The sequence below is a fragment of the Dendropsophus ebraccatus genome, chromosome 1 (assembly GCF_027789765.1).
Source record: "Dendropsophus ebraccatus isolate aDenEbr1 chromosome 1, aDenEbr1.pat, whole genome shotgun sequence".
Lineage (NCBI taxonomy): Eukaryota > Metazoa > Chordata > Amphibia > Anura > Hylidae > Dendropsophus > Dendropsophus ebraccatus.
The window spans coordinates 115845179-115863746 of record NC_091454.1 but is presented as its reverse complement, the minus strand read 5'-3'; the positions used below and the strand labels follow the sequence as shown (position 1 = coordinate 115863746).

Genomic DNA, 18568 nt, shown 5'->3' with positions numbered 1-18568 from the left:
AGTAAACAATATAAGCAGCACACGTAAAGAACTGTGGCTGCCAGCATATGAATCCCAGACCTTGGATCAAGTCAGCTAGTAAAAAATACTCTGCAGCACTCCGATGGTAATACAAACGTGAATTTATTCCATATAACAATATGCAGCAAACTTCACAAGTAATACACAATGTTTTGGCGTCTCCTACGCCATTTTCAAGTGCCACTTGAAAATGGCATAGGAGACGCCAAAACATTGTGTATTACTTGTGAAGTTTGCTGCATATTGTTATATGGAATAAATTCACGTTTGTATTACCATCGGAAAATGGGGTTTTCAAAAGGGGCATGGCTTTAAAAGGGGCGTGTAATAATTATCGTTCGATTTATCGTTACCGCGGCTACATGTACGATAAACCGCGATATTGATTTAGGCCATTATCGCCCAGCCCTACCCTGTGCCCTCCTTCAGTAGTATATAGCCCCCCCCTGTGCCCTCCTTCAGTAGTATATAGCCCCTTGTGAGCTCCCCCCAGTAGTATATAGCCCCCTGTAAGCTCCCCCCCCCCCCAGTAGTATATAGCCCCCCTGTGAAGCTCCCCCTCCCATATAGTAGAACATAAAAAAAACAACTTATACTCACCTGGGTCAGGGCATCTCCTCTTCATTCTTGTGGCCGCACTGTAGCAGTCACTAGAGGCCGCTCTCCCCTTGTCCTAGCATCTGCGCTCCAATGAGATCACTCGAGCCCGGAAACCAGAGGCAGTGTGCGGCAGAGCCAATGGCTCCCTCTCTGTCAGTGCCACCGCACGGTAACTATGAGCGCTCGTTACAAGCGCTCATAGTTACTGTGCAGAGTTGGTGTTTGAGGCAGCGACTGTATTACTTCACATAGTAACAGTGTTCGCTCTTTGCCCTAATATAAACAGTTATGTCCAATATGTGCTTTTAAATAGTACTGAAGTCACTCTGTGCCCCCATATAGTATAAGCTTCCACTGTGTTATGGGAATACTGGCTGTTATGGTGGGCACTCCAGCTATCACTGTTATAGTCTAGTCTTGATTCAATAGCATTAGTTAGTATATGCATCCCCAGCCCCTTTACAAAAAAAAACCCCAGCATGCTCTGCTCGGAAATGCAGTTTAATGCCCTCACCTACATCATCATGACCTGCATGTTAAATCCTCAGTGCTGTATATACAAGTAATACCTGTTACCTCACTGTGCAGAGCAGCTGAGCACTTACCCACACACCCCTTGTAGTATCCTGCTCTCTTGCCATCTGTGCTGCAGACGAGTCCTGCCCCACACTTGTGAGAAGCAGCAAGAATGGAGGTTATCAGTGCAGGAGATAAAGCTGTAAAGTCTACCATTTAACCCTATCTGGTATTGAACTAAATTGATTGATCGCCCAGCCCTACTCCATATAATATAATATAATATGTTCAGGACTGATTCTAGGTTCTCCGTGGAAATTTAAACTGCATCCCCTTGTAAACATAACTATATACCAGCAGTGTACATATTGCATACATAACTAAATACCAACATTAAATATATTGCATTCAGAACTATAAAGCAATGCTGCATATATAACACGCATAACTATATACCAGAAGAGAATATATATCTCATATAAAACTGTATGCCATAAATGTATACAATACACATATATTAGTACCAGCCTTAGGGTGGTATTACACTGTTAATCGTTGAAAAATTGTCCAATCTCAAACAACCGCTTTGACAAACGATCTTAAATCGTTTACCCTATTACACGGGACGATGATCGTTACTTACGGTCATTCTTGCACTCATCCTTTCCTGGCTGATGGACCAGGGAACGACGGAACAACGTGTTTAATTGTGTGAACGATCAACGATGAAAATAGGTCCAGATTCTATCAAAGGATCAACAATTTCTCATCAATCGTTGCCTGCTATTACATGAAATGTTTATCGTTTAAATCCGAACGATCTAACGATTTTTTGAACGATAATCGTCCCGTGTAATACGGCCCTATGGTCCACAGGTGGTGACATAGAGAGACCCCCTAATAGTGCAAGCCTCAGAGACCCATTAACACTGTTCGAGTATGTGTACGCAGAGGACTTGCGTCGGATTCCGACGCTCGTCCCTGTTTACTCCCACTTCACTCTCTCGGTCACGGTCATTCTTTGGGCGGATGGCAGAATCTGCCTGACCATAGAGTCCATGGCACAGGCGGAGAGTAGAGTGGGGGCGAGTGGTGGAAACCACCGCAAGTCCTTTACGTGTTTTTCTTAGTGTGCACGTACCCATAGCCTCAGAGACCCCTTCTCCTCCTTATATTGCTACTATTCCCCCCCCCCCCCCCGCCATGCTACAACCTATAAAGCTCCCTATCTTCCTATACACTGTCCTCCCAGATACTACTTGCACTGGTCCCCTCTCTCACATATATAATATAGAGCTCCCTATACCCCCCTTCTCCCATATAATGCTTCCTTTATACTGCTCCCTGTACACTTGTTTTTTTCCCCTACCTTACCCCCTTCCTCACATGCTGTCCTGTGTATGCTGTATGTACATTACTTCTGTATGCTGCCTGCAAAGACCTGATGACATCATTAGGAAGGTCAGATGCTTGCAGGTAGATAAACAGAGTTTGAGTGACCCCTATGACCTTTGAGCAGTCTAATCAGCTTTGCACATCACTCACATTATTGCAGTCTTACAAATTTGCAGTTAGCCCCCAATGCTGTTCCTTACATTGCCCACCCCAGGGATCCCTAACAGTGGTAGTAATTCATTGCAGCAAAAGTGAGGCTGACCCGTTGTGGCTCCTGCCTGTGTCGCTCCCCTCCTGCGTGTGTTGTGGGGGAGGAGCCAGTAGCCCTGTGTACAGATTAGTCTCCCGGGCCCTATCATTCAGGGTAGTCAGACTGACCTAAAATGACAGGGCAGGACTGCCTTAGGGGGAATTTTCCTCATGGGAGAAGCAGCCCTGAATATATTTGACAATAAGAAAGCCATTGCACTCAATTTGGAGAGTAAGGTACCAGAATTTTATATTTTGTTTATAGATTAAAAGTATATATATATATATATATATATATATATATATATATATATATATATATATATATTTATTTTTTTTTTTCAGAGAGAGGTGCCAAACCTGTTACAAATTTTGTGAAGAACCTTTCTGCCTTATCAGACTGGCATTCTGTTTATACGTCTGCTATTGCCTTTATTGTAAGTATCTGCTTTTATATGGAACATCTATCTATCTAGACTTGCTTGAGAAAGGACTCCATTGACAGGTCTGAAATGTTGCTTGCGACTGTTAATAAGTCAATAAATCTGCACCCTTCACTCATTTTTGGATTACTACAGTCTTTTACTGAACTTTCTATCTGTACTGTTTAGATTTGTCATCTCTATGCCATACGTGTCAGCTATCCCAAAAATATATTTTTACCTTCTGTTTTAGTAGCCATTGGTTTTAACACAACTGCTGCTTATACGCTGAATACTTTTGCTTGAGTATGCACAGGTTGGGATAAGAGTAGCTGATGCCAATATGCAATATATGCTGATACAATTTGTATGGTCTTCTATGATCTTAGACACCTTGGTTTTAAATGTATGATTCAGTGTGTATGGTTGAAGGTTTTGGATATGTTAGTCATGATTCTAGCCATTGGTCCAGTAAGTAGATGGACGAGAGGAACGGGTTTGCTTCCATCACACATGGACAGGCATTTAAACTAGATAAAGAGGACAGAAATATAACTGAGGAGGAAGATTTCTGGTCCAGATCAGTTTAGAAAAAGTGTATTTCTGAAAATGCAGTTGTTGGGTAGCGTAAAAGTAGTTGGCAATACATATAGTCTTTGTGTAATGTGCACAAATGTTTGCAGCTTAGGCATCAAGGTCTGTGAGTTGATGGCCATTATATCTAGGGATGATTTGCATCTAGCTGCTGTAACAGAGACCTGCTTCAATCACTGTAATAAATAGGAAATAGCCATACTGGGACATATTTTGTACATGACAAAGCAATGTACTAAATATTATATTAAAATGAATCCAAAGTATCACTGCAAACCAAACATAAACATGAGACAAATTCAAAACAAGGTGGAGGGAGGGGCACAATCTATCATATTAAAGGGGTTGTCCAGCGAAAAAAATTTTTCTTTCAAATCAACTGGTTTCAGAAAGTTAAATGAGATTTTTAAATAGAAGTAAATTACAAATCTAAGTATTCCCATACTTATAAGCTACTATATATCCTGCAGGAAGTGGTGTTTGTTTACATTCAGAAACACTGCTCTCTACTGACATCTCTGGCGGAGTCAGGAACTGTACAGAGCAGCAGCAAGTCCCCATAGAAAACCTCTCCTGCTCAGGACAGTTCCTGACTCCACCAGAGATGTCAGTAGAGAGCAGTGTTTCTGAATGTAAACAAACAACATTTCCTGCAGGACATACAACAGTGTATAAGTATGGGAAGACTTGAGATTTTTAAATAGAAGTAAATTACAATTCTATTTAACTTTCTGATACCAGCTGATCTGAAAGAATTTTTTTTTCCGCTGGACAACCCCTTTAAGTTTCCTAATGTATGTTATACATTCACAGCAAACCTATGATTTTTTAGCAAGTCACATGATTGTCTTACTCCCTTTTGGCTATACGAATAAAGTGCAAGTGCAAAAAGTTAAAGTTAACGTATTAACAAACTCCTGCAAATGAGTTACTACAAATTCATATTTATTAAATTCAAGTGCTAGTGCCACTGTTACAAGACCAAAACAAGTGCCAGTGCTAAACTCACAAACCTGGATGTGTTTCGAACGTGTTTTCCCCTTTATCAGATAGAGAGTGCATAACTTACAAGAAAAGCGTTCTATAATGAAATTGACGATTATATTGATTGTAATGGAATCCCGGCCGGAGTGTATATATTCTGTATACACTCTGGCTGGGATTCCTTGCGGCCGCAGAAAAAACTAACCTGTCAGTTTTATGCAGCTGCTATTCATTAAATAGTGGCCGCACAAGACTGACAGAGCAGACAGGGTAAAGTCTTTACCTTGTCTGCTATTGGTAGTTGGAATGTGGGCACACCGGAATGTGCTCGCATCCCAATTCTTAAGAAATGAAGGTCATCTGGATGAACTTCTCTGACACCGGCTATTCTGTGATTTAGCTTTAATATATAAGTGGTCAAAACAATGGAAACTGGTGTTTCGAAATGTAAAATAATAAATGTGAGGAGGAGCAATCTTCTATTAGAGTATCATATCGGAAGTTCTGTGTTGGAAAAGACTTCAGAAGAGAAGGATTTAGGGGTAGTAATTTCTGACAGTCTTAAATTAAGTTGCCACCAGTGCAGCCAGAGGGGTAGGGAAAGCTAACTGTATGCTGGGGTGTATAGCCTGAGGTAAGAAGGAGATTGTAATTTCTCTGTATGGAGTGAGACCACACCTGGAATAATTTGTCCAGTTATAGAGACATCACCTACAAACATATATTAATGAAATAGAACCGGTTCAAAGACTGAATACAAAAATGGTGGAAAGGAAGACTTTGGGATATAAATATGTATAATCTAGAGGAAAGAAGGGGAGGGGGAACATGATTAAAACTTTTAAATATGGTATAGGACTAAATAAGATTCAGGAGCTGTTTTTAATAAGAAACTGAACACAAGAACAATCCACAATCTAAGGTTAGTTGGGGGAAAGATAAGAAACAACGTGGGAACCTATTACTTCACTGAGAAAGTAGTAGATGCTTGGAACATCAACAAAGCGCAATGTCTGGCCTCGGACCATAAATCAGCTCAATCGTGAGCAATCAACGTGGATACCACCAACTCCCACTTCTTTGGCATGTAACAGTCCAATGATACAGGTATCCCACAACACAACGTAACCTTCTATAGTGAGTGTGCGATATAAGAAAAAGTACACTCACATTTCAGTAGTCTTCATCTTGACTCTTTTATTGAGTGCAGTAGTTGAACTTCGGCTGTGTGTTCTCAGAGCACTGGAAGTAGCTCTAGGTTAGGCGTCCTCTCCCTGCTGCGCGACGTTTCGGAAGGCGGGGCTTCCTTACTCATGCGCACAGGTGAGTGGATCCCACTCAGCTAAATACCGGCCTGGTATTTAGCTGCTTGGAACAAACTTTCTACAAATGTGGTTGGTAAATCTACTGTAACTGAATTTAAATATGTCTGGGATAAACACATCCATCCTAAGATCACAAAGCTATACTAAAGAAATACTAAAAGGGAAGACTAGTTAAACCAGATTGTCTTTTTCTGCCAAATGTCTCCTATGTTTTTATTATACGGAGGATGAAAAAACTGTAATATATATAATGCAATGTTTTTTTTTTCTTCTTTTTTTTTTTTTTTTTTTTAGATCTACATGAATTCTGTGTGGCATGGCTGGGCCATCCCTATGTTTTTATTTTTAGCTATTTTGAGGTTATCCCTAAATTACCTCATTGCCAGGTAAGTTAGTATTACCCATTTTACTGCAGAGTATGCTAATTGACGTTCTAGAGCCTTTTAAACTCAACACGCCACTTGGCCAAACCATGTTAAAGGGAATCTGTCACTGGGTTAATGCTGCGTTAAATTAGGGCAGCATAAACTAGTGGCAGAAATGCTAAACAGATTGGTGTATTACTTACATCATTTTGTTCAGCCATTCTCCTAATATGCAGGAGAACAGGATTCTTGTCTCACCACTTTCTCCACCCTCTATCTGCTGATTGACAGTTGACTGCCTATAATGCTTTTCTTATTTGTATCGTGCCAACTGATTCCACAGCACTCTACATAGCTCGTCAATTTCGGTCTGCCTATACACGACATACCCATGTTGTGTATAGGCAGACCGAAAATTGAGGAACTATGTAACTGCCAATTAGCAGCTGGTAGCCGGAGTTTTCTGCTTCATGTGAATATCCAGGACTACTGGGCTCATGGACAATATGGAGAGGACTAATTATTGTCCATGTTATTTAGGAGGTTATCTTTGGATCTTCTGCACAGAACAGTGTAAGTGTTACATCATTCTGTTCAGCTTTTCTGTCACTAGTTTATGCTACCCTTAACTGGGGAAGCATAAGTCTACCGACAGAGTCTCTTTAGGCAATGTACAGCTAATTCGATACAGACATGGAGAGAAAGAGGAGCTGCTTTACCTCACACTTATGGTTGAAACTAATGCCTCTTGGTTACATTTAAAAACCAACGCCAGGATGTTGGTACATAATTTTTAATTGATCAAACCATATTGCCTCATGTACCACGTGCAGGTCCCCTGGCCCACATTAGTCCCTACACTAAATCAACACTGTCTGTCAGCGACCGCCATTCCTGCATTAGGGACTCGTGTGTATCAGAAGACCTGCATGTGGTACATGAGGCAATATGGTTTGATGAAATTTTATACTATTTTCTGATGGTTTTTAATGCAGCGGAGTAGGCTTTCATATCAGCCATGGGTGCGATGTGCAGCTATTTCTGTTTCTCCAGACTTGTACAGCTAATTCCATAATTGCTGGGATAGGTTCTGACACCTGTATTAAACTGATCCATAGACCCCCAACGGACCTCCTTGCTGTTTTATTCAGCTGGATCCTGCATAAAAGGAATTAAAAATGGGTCCCTGTGTAGTGAATATTCCAGTAAGTAGCATCTGTCATAGGTATATAAGTTGGCGATTTCCTCGAGTGTGTACGTCCAACAGACACCACTAATGCAGTGTGTGAAATTAGCCTTAGACACTTTACCTGCTCTTGTCGTATCATGAATGTTACACCCGCTCACTGAAAACTATAACAAAAAAAAAATTACTCTGAATGCAAAGGTTGAGCGAGCGGGTGCTCTCTTGAACAATAGACAAATCAGATCTTTGTCTCTTTTCTTTGTACTAGAAGTAGGTGAGGTTACTAGGATATTATTTCCCCATTAAAATAGATGAGCGGTAATAAGAAGATGATATGGGATTCTACTGCACTGATCCATTAAAGATTGCAGCCTAGTAATTGGTGCAGGCCAGTCTCTCATGCTTCATCGGTTTGAGCAGCCTGCGTCAGAGACCTTCACTATAGTGGTTTTTAACTTCTATGGCTGGAAATACACACCATTCTATATTCATCCCGTCTGTGCTAATTTATTTTTATAGTATATGCTTATAGTGGTTGTATAATATATCTTAATAGCAGTATGTTAATCAGGGTGCTACGTTCACTGGGGTTTTTACTTGGCCTCTAATTGCACTCCTATGCTTGCCCGCCAGCTTTAGTAAGAATGCCCCCTAGTACATTCAACTCCCTTGCAGTGACGTGGCTCAATCCTATGCTGAAATCCCACACTGAAGCATGACATTTCTGCACTGGATTCAGCCACGTCACTTCAGGGGAGGTTGATGAATGTACATGTAGGAGTCATTCTTACTGAAGCAGGGGCACTTGGTGGTCTAAGTAACTTCCCCAATGCACCAAACCCTAATTTACGTTCTGCTATTTGTTCACAAAAATGGCACAACAGGCAGATATAAGATAGGGTTGGATATAGGCGGTTAGTCCAGCCACCAGTGCACCAACCCTCCTTATTAGCCTAGGGATTTATGACTTCATCCTCAGCATCTTATGCGTAATAGGAAGGTATCAGCAGGTTAGGTTTGTCTAACATACTGATAGTTTCCCTTTAATGTTTACCATGAAATAACTGTTGGAGCATTTTTTAATTTGTGTGGTTATTTATGTTTCTACTAGAAATTTATGAATACAATTTCCACTATTAGAGTGCACTCCATCCAACTGATATCATTGGTAATTCATTTTATATCAGACTATGTAGGAACACACACCTTTGAGAAATGGGAATGGTAACACTCAGTTGTCAACTTATAAATATTCAGGAACTATATAGTGCAGAGTTATAAGAAGAGAGGCTCCAGATTTGTTGTTTCATGGAAAGTACAAGAATTTACTGAAACAGACTTTATTAATAAAATGGCTTCGTATGGGACTTGTTGTATCAGTATGGAAAATATTTCACAAATTAAAGTGTACTAGTAATTAAAAAAAAAAAAAAAAAAAAAAAACTTTGACAGGGACATGTAAAAAGTTTTGATCAGTTGGGGCTTCCCTGCTTGGACCCACACCGATCAGAAGAAGTGGCAGTAGTGCATTTCACTCCCCAGTTCAGTCATCTCCATCTAGACAACTCCACGATAAATTTATGGGTCTGCCAAGATGCGATTATCGTCCAGGAACATTGCTAGTAATACTCCTCCTGCCAATAATTGGTAGTATTTCTGGCAATGTTCCTGAATTAATCATCGGCCCATGTAAAAGGCCCCTAACTGTCATTTCAGATAACTTTTCTTGATGAGCTGTCCAGTGTTTACATGTGAGGCAGCACTATTTCTATCCATTTCATCACTACTATATGGAACTCCCCCTCTCCTTCCGGTTACCACCCTGTGTCTGCTTTGCCTATGCTAATCTGCTATGTCGATGCAGATTAGCCTTTGTGCTTGCTCCTATACATTATATACTGTACATAATACTGCCCGGGTGATCGCTACATCGTCTGGGCAGCCTGTAGAAGATAGTGGCGGTCTGCTGCCGCGACGGCAACATATCGCTGATATCCTCATCATTGTTATTTCAACGTGTTGAAAGACAACGATCAGCCAACATCGTGCTTGTCGTCTGATTGTTGTCTTCTATTACACTAAGCAATCATTGGCCTCAATGGTCTGTATCGGCCAAAAAAAGTCTGTGTAATGGGGCCTTAAAGGGGTTGTCCGGCGCTAAAAAATTATTCACAGAATAACACACATTACAAAGTTATACAACTTTGTAATGTATGTTATGTCTGTGAATGGCCCCCTTCCCCGTGTCCCACCACCCCCACCCGTGTACCCGGAAGTGTGGTGCGCTATACATACCTGTCACGTGCCGACCACGGTCGGATCGGAGACCGTGGTCGGCACGTGACAGGTATGTATAGCGCACCACACTTCCGGGTACACGGGTGGGGGTGGTGGGACACGGGGAAGGGGGCCATTCACAGACATAACATACATTACAAAGTTGTATAACTTTGTAATGTGTGTTATTCTGTGAATAATTTTTTAGCGCCGGACAACCCCTTTAAGTCCTTTAAGCTGTGAGGCGGGTCCCCCATGGATCATTTTTTTTGTTTTTCCCAGCACATTCCACAGATTTGATTGAAGTCTAGAGTTGGAGGCCATTAAATAATACCATTGCTAGTAAAGGGCATACTTGGTCTGCAATAACGTTTAGGTAGGTGGTACTTGTTAAAGTAACATCACTATTTATGCCAGGCCTCCTTCAGCTTGCCATCTTCCCATACTGCAGCCTAGTGCAATCTCATCCCCAGGTAGTAACTGTAGTAACTTTAGGTGATAGAAAATGTTCAGCCTCACACTTAGCGGGCTGCAATGCACTGTTTACTGACATCATCTGTCTTTTAAAGCCAGCATTAACCTTTGCAGCAATGTGTACTACAGTAGCTGTGGTATCTGATAGGCTAGTAGTTTGTTGTTTCTCTGATGCATTATTGAGCCCTGGGCGCTCCTGACTCTGCTGTTGGTTTACCACCACGTGCATGTTTTAATGTGTTTTATTTGCCTGTTTATTTTCATTAGTTTAAGCAATTTTAAATAACTTCATCATCTGTGTTATTAAAAGCTTTATTTGTGATGTCTTTGTTTATAAATCACCTTTGTATTAAGAAGAGTGATTTAGTATTTGTATATGGTTTACTTTATTACTATTAATTCAGACAATGTAATGAAACAAGCACACTCATAAGATTTGTTAAGCATTTTGTTGTTTGCATTACTTTTACCATTAGTTATTTATTTTTCATGGTTTGTCTTTGTCTGTCTTCCTGTATCTAGGGGTTGGAGGATACAGTGGTGCATTGTGCCTCAAGTTTCAGAACCCATAGTAAGTTCTTCAGCAGATATGTTACTATTGTTTGCATGGGCCAACAGAATCTTTGTTTTAGGACATTGAAAGGTGTCTATTACTAAAGAGAACTTTTTATTCCAGACATCTCTATGAAGCCCTAGTGAAGAGAAGCTAGTTGGCTGAATGATTCTAGTATGACTTGTGGTTGGCTACTGCTGCCCCTTAGGGTACACATGTTCACAGTGATAAAAAAAAACACCTGTTCAAAGATGCTGTAATTATTCTTGAATGTGTTTACCACTTATTTTACTACTTAGTTCTCACATTAAAACTTTCCAAAAGTCTCCCAAAAATGTCACATTTTCAAAGACCTGAGTCTGATCTAGGAAAAGACTTCGAGCAATATCAATGCTTATATTGTTAAACTAGTGTCAAAAGGTGCATATTTCTTGTGCAAAATGAGGCTTGTGCAAAGATTTTTGACTTTTTTTTTTTTTTATACAACAGAAAATGCATATAATTTTTTTTTTCCTTCAAATTCCCCTATGTATCAAAAGTGGTATGCGTTAGAGGATTTTTTTTCTCTGTATACATTTTGTAGTACTAAACTAAATTTTAACTAATGCAATAAAGGTCATACTATGTTGTTTCAGAATAATGCAGGTTATGACTTATACCCTGCATTATTATAATATATAATATAATATAGAATAGTATTTATAAACTAGAAACATGCATAAATTATGCTGGGATACCAGTCGACTGATGCATCACAAAGAAGCCACTGCTAACAAAATTTAGTCAAAAGTTTTGCTATCATATCACCAGCAAAGCAGATTTTAACATATTTTCAGACAAAAATCATAACTGACACCGAATGCTTAAGTAAAAAAACAAAAAAAAACTGCGGGTTCTGCATGTTGGTGCTCAGTTATTAGCTGTGTTTGCTATGATGTGTGTGTGTGTGTTTAGTGTATATAAAATGTTTATATGGCACACTACTAAATTAGCTACACCTGTACACTGTTGGGGAGATTTATCAAGCAGCCTTATGGTTAGAATGCTCTTTGTGTCCTTAGCAACCAATCACAGCTCAGCTTGGTTTCTAACTTTCTGGCACCACTAGTTGATTTTTCAGATTTTTTTCCCCTTCTCAGGAATTCCTCTTTACTGCAATTGAGCATCTGTGGGGTACGGTAGATAAAAAAAAAGCTTTCACTCCTTGGAGGCCACATGGTGCAGAAATAAGATTAAAAGTAGTATTCAGGATTAGATACAATATTGCTGCTTTTATCCAGGGGCAGTGCCATTCTGTCTTCAGTTTGTGTGTGGCATTGCTGCTCTTCTCTATTAAAGTTAATAGAGCTGAGTTGTAATACCACACACAACCAAAGCACTGTTTTTGGAAGTAAGCTGCTATTTTTTTAAAATCCTGGATACACCCTTTAAGGAAGTAGTTGCCAACGTCTTGGTAAAAGGTGCAACATGAAAAATATATTTTAAATGTACAACCATATCATTTGAAAGATATATACTTACTAATCTCCCATGTGCTTGCTTGGTTTGATAACCTGTTGCCCTTGGTTATGGGCATCCACTAAGTTGGGTCTCACATGCTCAGTTCAATTGCAGTCACATGATCTGTCCCATTAGTACTGGCAGTTGGTTTTCTCTTCACATGCTGCAAGGGGGATTGTGGGAAAGTGTCTGCACTGTTGCATGGCAGCAGCAGCAGGGTCACAAGTCAGAGAGGAAACCAGGGAGTAATCATAAGTATAGGGGAAAACATGGTCTTCTGCTTCTTTACCAAAAACAGTACATTTGTTATCCTTTACATATATATATGTATGTGATGCGTGTGTGATTTTGCCTCCTTTGGTTTAAGAAACCATATGTTAAATTTTATGGCTGACTGGTGTAGATGCTTCAGTAAAATGACACTCCACTTTTTCTTATCCACTACCTTCAATACCTTTTTATTATAGCAGATTAATCGGTCACAGCTCTGGGGCTTGTTTCCTGCAAAAAGCAATGCTCAGGTGCTTAGCTGTTGTAGATTTTGATTGACTCAAAAAGAAACCCACTTGGGTGGCAAAAGTTTTTGTTGTGGAACTCCTACAACCATGTAATGCAGGAAAATGGGCCTGTTTGACCTGTAATAAATTTCTGTCTTATTGTGCAGCACTCAGATGAATGGAAAGACTGTTTTTGTTTAGTTTGAGCTATGCAGGTCTGGTATTTTTGTTGATCAGCATGTGTTATGTGGCAGAATGCATTAGCTATCATGCTAATACTAGTGTGCATTGTGCTATACTAGTGTCTCTGACGCCAGTCTTACCATAACAGATGACTGACTGTCACAGCACTGGAATCTTGCTGCTCATATACTGTACCATAGATGACTTGCTGATAATTGTATACATTCTATTCGGCACCGCTCACTTTCATTGTAAGGACCAGTTGTAACTGAATAAAACTGCTGTAGTTGGAAAAATTAAAAATGTTCCTAACCCCTAAGTTTGAAAATATCAAAATATAATATATATTTAAATTTAACTATTGGACTAAAGATGCAATAACAACTTTGCATGAATGCATGAAAAGACCAGTCCCCACATATGCTATGCAAAGCATGCCAAAAATATTTCATAAGAACTATGTGCCCCAAAAAGAAAAAAAAAATGTTAATGTTAACGCAAACCTATCTGTCAGGATGACACTCTTACTTGAGTGAAACATAGAGCCATACAGTATACTTCAGGCACATTAGCAAACTGGAATGTCTACATAGCCTAACTGGTATTTATTGGCAATGACTTTGTATAGCCAAGTGTTTTACCAAGGTCATTAATATACTTCTGAATGATTGTTAGCTTTTTACTGGAGAGACCTTAGGGCCCCATTGACATTGTATTACTGGATACATCCCCAATGTATTTTGGGATACTTGGGGGAAAAAGGTATGCCAACATATACTGCATCATATTTGGAGCACACCCCTTGACTTTTTAGACTGAATGTAGTACACTAGTTACTACATTCATTCTGTTTCCCAAATGTACTTTTTTGTGGGACTCAAAAGCAGTCTGCTACACTTTAAGAATCTCCAAAAAGTAAAGATTCAGGAAACAGAACAAATGTGACTGCTGATTGATTTTGTTCAGTCCATTAAAGTTAGTGAGCATGTCACAGCTGTGTCACGGTATATGTCTGATTTAACTTTTGCCTCTATCCCAATGTATACACCAAAAAAATGTGATGTGAATGGAGCCTTACTCAAATGTTTAAAATGAAACAAATTTTTTAATTAAAAATGATATTTTTATTTTATTTTTAGGAGCCTCCAAAGGAAGACCTTACTGTTTCTGAGAAGTTTCAGTTGGTTCTCGATGTAGCACAGAAAGCACAGGTTTGTCATACGTGGGTGGATTGAGAGTACACTTCTAACCTAGGCTGTTTTAGGAGTTGGATGCCTCTTGAAAGGGTATTCTGGGGGGTATTTTATATGTGTATCTAGACTGCTGAAAAATACAACAGAAGGCCATAATTCCCTTTCTTGCTCTACTGATGCTACCATCACATTTTATCATTTATGGTTCAAATCCCACCAAGGGCAACATCTGCAAAGAGTTGGTATGTTCTCTCCGTGTTTTCGTGGGTTTCCTCCCACACCCAAAAACATACAGATAGGTAAAGTGCTGCGGAATCTGTGTGCGCTATACAAAATAAAAGCATTATTATTATTATTATTTATGCTAAAATGTTTTACCATTGTTCTATGTCAATTGACGTCTTCCATGAAAACATAGTAATTTTTGTGTTCCTCTTTTAGAATCTGTTTGGAAAGATGGCAGACATACTGGAAAAAATTAAAAAGTATGTTTGGGGTTTTGTGTTTTTTTTTAATTTTTTATTTTATTTTCTTTAGCTAAAAAAAAAAATCTATAAACGTAACCAACATGAACTTTAATATTGTTTTAAATTAAATTTTACAGTCTATTCATGTGGGTCCAACCAGAAATTACGCAGAAGCTGTATGTATGCTTATGGGCAGCCTTCATTGCATCCTGCTTTTTTCCGTATAGACTTATTGGACTCTGTATAGGTAAGTGTTGTCCGCTTACATTTTGCTGCTTGTGGTATGTTGCCTTATATCCTTTTGCAGCCTTTTAAGTTGTGGTTCTTTCTCACTATGTTCACAATGATGTCTCTAGTATTTGAAGAAGCGCTATTTTAAGAGCCCCGAAACGCGTCTGCTAAGACTACAATAAAAAAATATACATTGATCTGAGACGGTTGATGACTGTGACACTGTAGCGCCGTTAAGTGCTTACTTTTCGATCTATGGATTACTCTGGAGATCGCCAGCACCTATTTGACTTTCACTGTGATTATACGAACATTTGGCATATCACATGATGATGAGAGACCACTCATTATTATATAAAGAACTGAAAGAGTGGTCACACATAAAACATTTGTAACACTTAAGGATTTAAATCTGTATAGTATAAAGAAACGGGGGGACATAATCGAAACATGTTAAAGGACTAAATAAGGAGGGAAAATAGGCCTTTAGTGGCCCTTCTGCCTGTCAATCATCCCTGCACTACATGCTGACAGGCAGAGAGCTGTGACTAGTCATGGGTGGCTCCCTGCTCAGATGAATTGCTGCGACTAAAACTTCATTTTTTTTTTCTTTGTAAAGCTACTGCTGTAGCTATGGCTGGTATGCTTCGGGAGCTTCACAGTAGATCTATGCTATGCTGCTGGGTACCATATCAGCACAGTCATGCTGATTGGTGCCCATTAAAGTGATATTGCCACCCCCTTTCCATATAAGTTCTCAGCACCATTCTTAAAGTGTCACTGTCGTTATAACTACCAAAATCTAAATCAACAGTAGATGTGAAATGAAGCAACTTTGCAATATAAATTCATAATTTTTTTTGGAATCACTTTGGGGGGCACTTTTTTGCTGCAACCGGGGAGGAGGTGGCTGAGGGAAAAGACGTCCACTCAACTCCCCGGTTCCAGCGGCGGGTCCCACCCCACCCCACTAGACACCAGGGATAGGCTGTGGTAAGTAATCGGATGCAGCTGTCAACTTTGACAGCTGCATCAGATTACTTAATTACTTAATAGCCACGGTCCTGGGCTACGAGCAGCACCCAGGACCTCGGCGGTTCAGAGCAGGCTCTGAACATACCTAGGTGGCCCAGCAGGGGCGGATTAACTTTACCATAGGCCCCGGGCTGTTCACCAAGCCTGGGCACCCCCACCCCACTGTAACTATGGAAGCACTAGCCTGGCGTTCATAGTACAGGATAAATAATTTCATGATGTCCTGATTTGTGCAAAATTGCCATAAAAATAAGTGATTTTTTGCAAATCATGGCAGAAGTGTAGCCAGGAGACAGTACACCATTGAACGTATAAGTCTTTTTGGGTGGTCATGGGCCCCCCAGGAGCTCAGGGCCCCGGGCTGCCGCCCAAAACGCCCCTATTATAATCCACTACTGTGGCCCAGAACGTACAGGTACGCCTAGGGGTTAAGCCTATATTGTGGACATTTTATTTCTTACTGTATAAAGGATTTCTTTGTGGTCTCTTCCCTCAAAAATGCATGTTATTGTTGGTGGACAGTCCGGTAGGCCGTGGAACCCCCTATCTCTGCCCACATCTGCGCCTTAGGCCCTGCCTCCTCCGTAATGTCATCAGTGTCTAGGCGCTGTCCCTCCCCTACGGCACTGTCCACCAACAATAACAAGCAAAATTCAGTTACAAGGAAAATCTTTAAAATATGCCAACTTTGCATTAACCGATTATACCCTTTCCCTATCAAAATCAAACACTTATTCAGTTTCTAATAGTGGGGGTGAAATTATTCCCACTTTCTGGAGAGGAATCACTAAGCCCTCTATAGCTTAGCAGCTAGAGAAAATCCACCGAATTAGATTTAGGTGAACTCTCTGCGATATTTCTCGGATTAAAAGCAGCTATCCGAAGGTACAAGTGGTTTGGAGGTGTCAGATTGTGGGTATAGAGTCGCTTTAAGTATGTGTGGATAAACAAATTTGTATCCGAAGATAAAAAGGAAATAATGTAAAAGCCGACTAGATGGACCAGGTGGTCTTTTTCTGCCAACAGTATTCTATATTTCTACAGCCTTCTACAATGTCCTGGTACCCATGAAGTCTGTCTGAGAAGCCATTCTCTGACAGGTTTGTTATCAGCCTTTCCTTTGTCTACTAAATAAACTTATTTTGATCATATCAACGATAACCTTTAATCTGGTCATATATCAAACTACAGAATAAATAAAAACTGTGATACTATAGTAAAGCTTCATTTAAGTGATCTTTTTCCTAAGGGCTGTATGCTGGCATTAAGTTTTTCCTCATTGACTTCGTGTTCAAGCGATGCCCGAGGCTTCGAGACAAATATGACACACCATACATTATTTGGACAAACCTACCTACAGATCCACAGCTTAAAGAACGAACAAATGTAACCACATCTAGAAGGGTGAGCATTTTCTGTTCTATATATATTTGCTTACTGTTACTGTGCTAGAACTTAAAACAAGCAGCAATATTCTAGTAGTAATCAGTTATAATTTTGAAGAGAAATTCTTACATTTTTATATTACAGTTCACTTCAATGAATAGTTAGTCATAGAGGAAAGGGGCTCCAGGCTTCCATTGACAGGTATCCAGTCACAGGAGAGTGCATACTGCACCTTCCTCCTGCCCAGACTGGTTGGTTGATGACCTGGGTGCAGGGAGAAAGCTGGTGGAGGGTGCAGAATGACTGGAAGCCACTGTGATCACTCCCCTGTTACTGAATGCCAGTTACAGTGAGCCCCAGCATTGCTTAGAGCTTAGAACAGTGTCAGAATGCTGTTCTCTTAACCTGGGACTAGTGTGTGAGCTCCCAGGGACCCGACAGATTTTCCTTAAAGTGTTACTGTCATTAAAAATGTGATAGACATATGTGTATTTGGGTACTTGGTACCTACTGATTGTTAGAAGGGAGAAAAGCTCAGCTAAGCACTTCTCTTCCCATCTCTCCTGTCTGCAGGAGATGGACTCTGTAGTTTTATTTATTTTTAATTACCATAACTTTTTAAAGGGTTATGCAGGATTTTAAAACACAGCTTCCATAAAACAGCACCACATGTGTCTTCAGTTTGTGTGTGGTTTTACAACGCTGCAGCATTTACTGCAATGGAACTTAGCTGCAATACCACACATGGATTAAGGCCAAAAGTGGCAATATTTCTAGAAGAAAGAAGCAGTTTTTTTATTTTATTTTTTTTAATTCTTGATAAACCCCTTTAGTATCTTGTGTTTATACAGAAAGGTAAAACTGAAGGTTAGTCACTGGAAACCCTTCTACTCTAGATTGCATTGGAGCAGATAAACAGAATGCCATTGCCTGTTGCTAGTCCTGTATACCCATCCATAAGAGTTGCATTAAGGGTCTAAGGGTCATAGACATCAAGCTGTGTGTTCATTTATAGACTGAACAGCACGTGTATATTAAATGCACAATACCAGTCCCCTTGAAAATTTTAGGCGTGCTATTATACACTTTTACAAATATATTGCAAAGTTAGTCTA

The 18568-nt window shown here is 39.9% G+C and overlaps 1 protein-coding gene and 1 long non-coding RNA gene across 5 annotated transcripts in view; one reads left to right on the top strand and one right to left on the bottom strand.

The window, feature by feature from the left end:
* The window catches only part of LOC138797217 (uncharacterized), a 50869-nt gene extending 38306 nt beyond the window's left edge, over positions 1-12563 (bottom strand). The window contains exon 1 of the long non-coding RNA XR_011363904.1: positions 12483-12563. This is a non-coding gene — a long non-coding RNA (uncharacterized lncRNA). The remainder of the gene's footprint in view (positions 1-12482) is intronic.
* GRAMD4 (GRAM domain containing 4) overlaps positions 1-18568 on the top strand; it is a 104108-nt gene that overhangs the window by 63698 nt on the left and 21842 nt on the right. For all 4 annotated transcript variants that reach the window (XM_069977040.1, XM_069977030.1, XM_069977036.1 and 1 more), the window contains 7 exons: positions 3127-3218; positions 6401-6492; positions 10931-10979; positions 14281-14352; positions 14776-14819; positions 14939-15048; positions 17317-17471. In XM_069977040.1, the coding sequence (XP_069833141.1) occupies positions 3127-3218; positions 6401-6492; positions 10931-10979; positions 14281-14352; positions 14776-14819; positions 14939-15048; positions 17317-17471 (614 nt within the window). The remainder of the gene's footprint in view (positions 1-3126; positions 3219-6400; positions 6493-10930; positions 10980-14280; positions 14353-14775; positions 14820-14938; positions 15049-17316; positions 17472-18568) is intronic.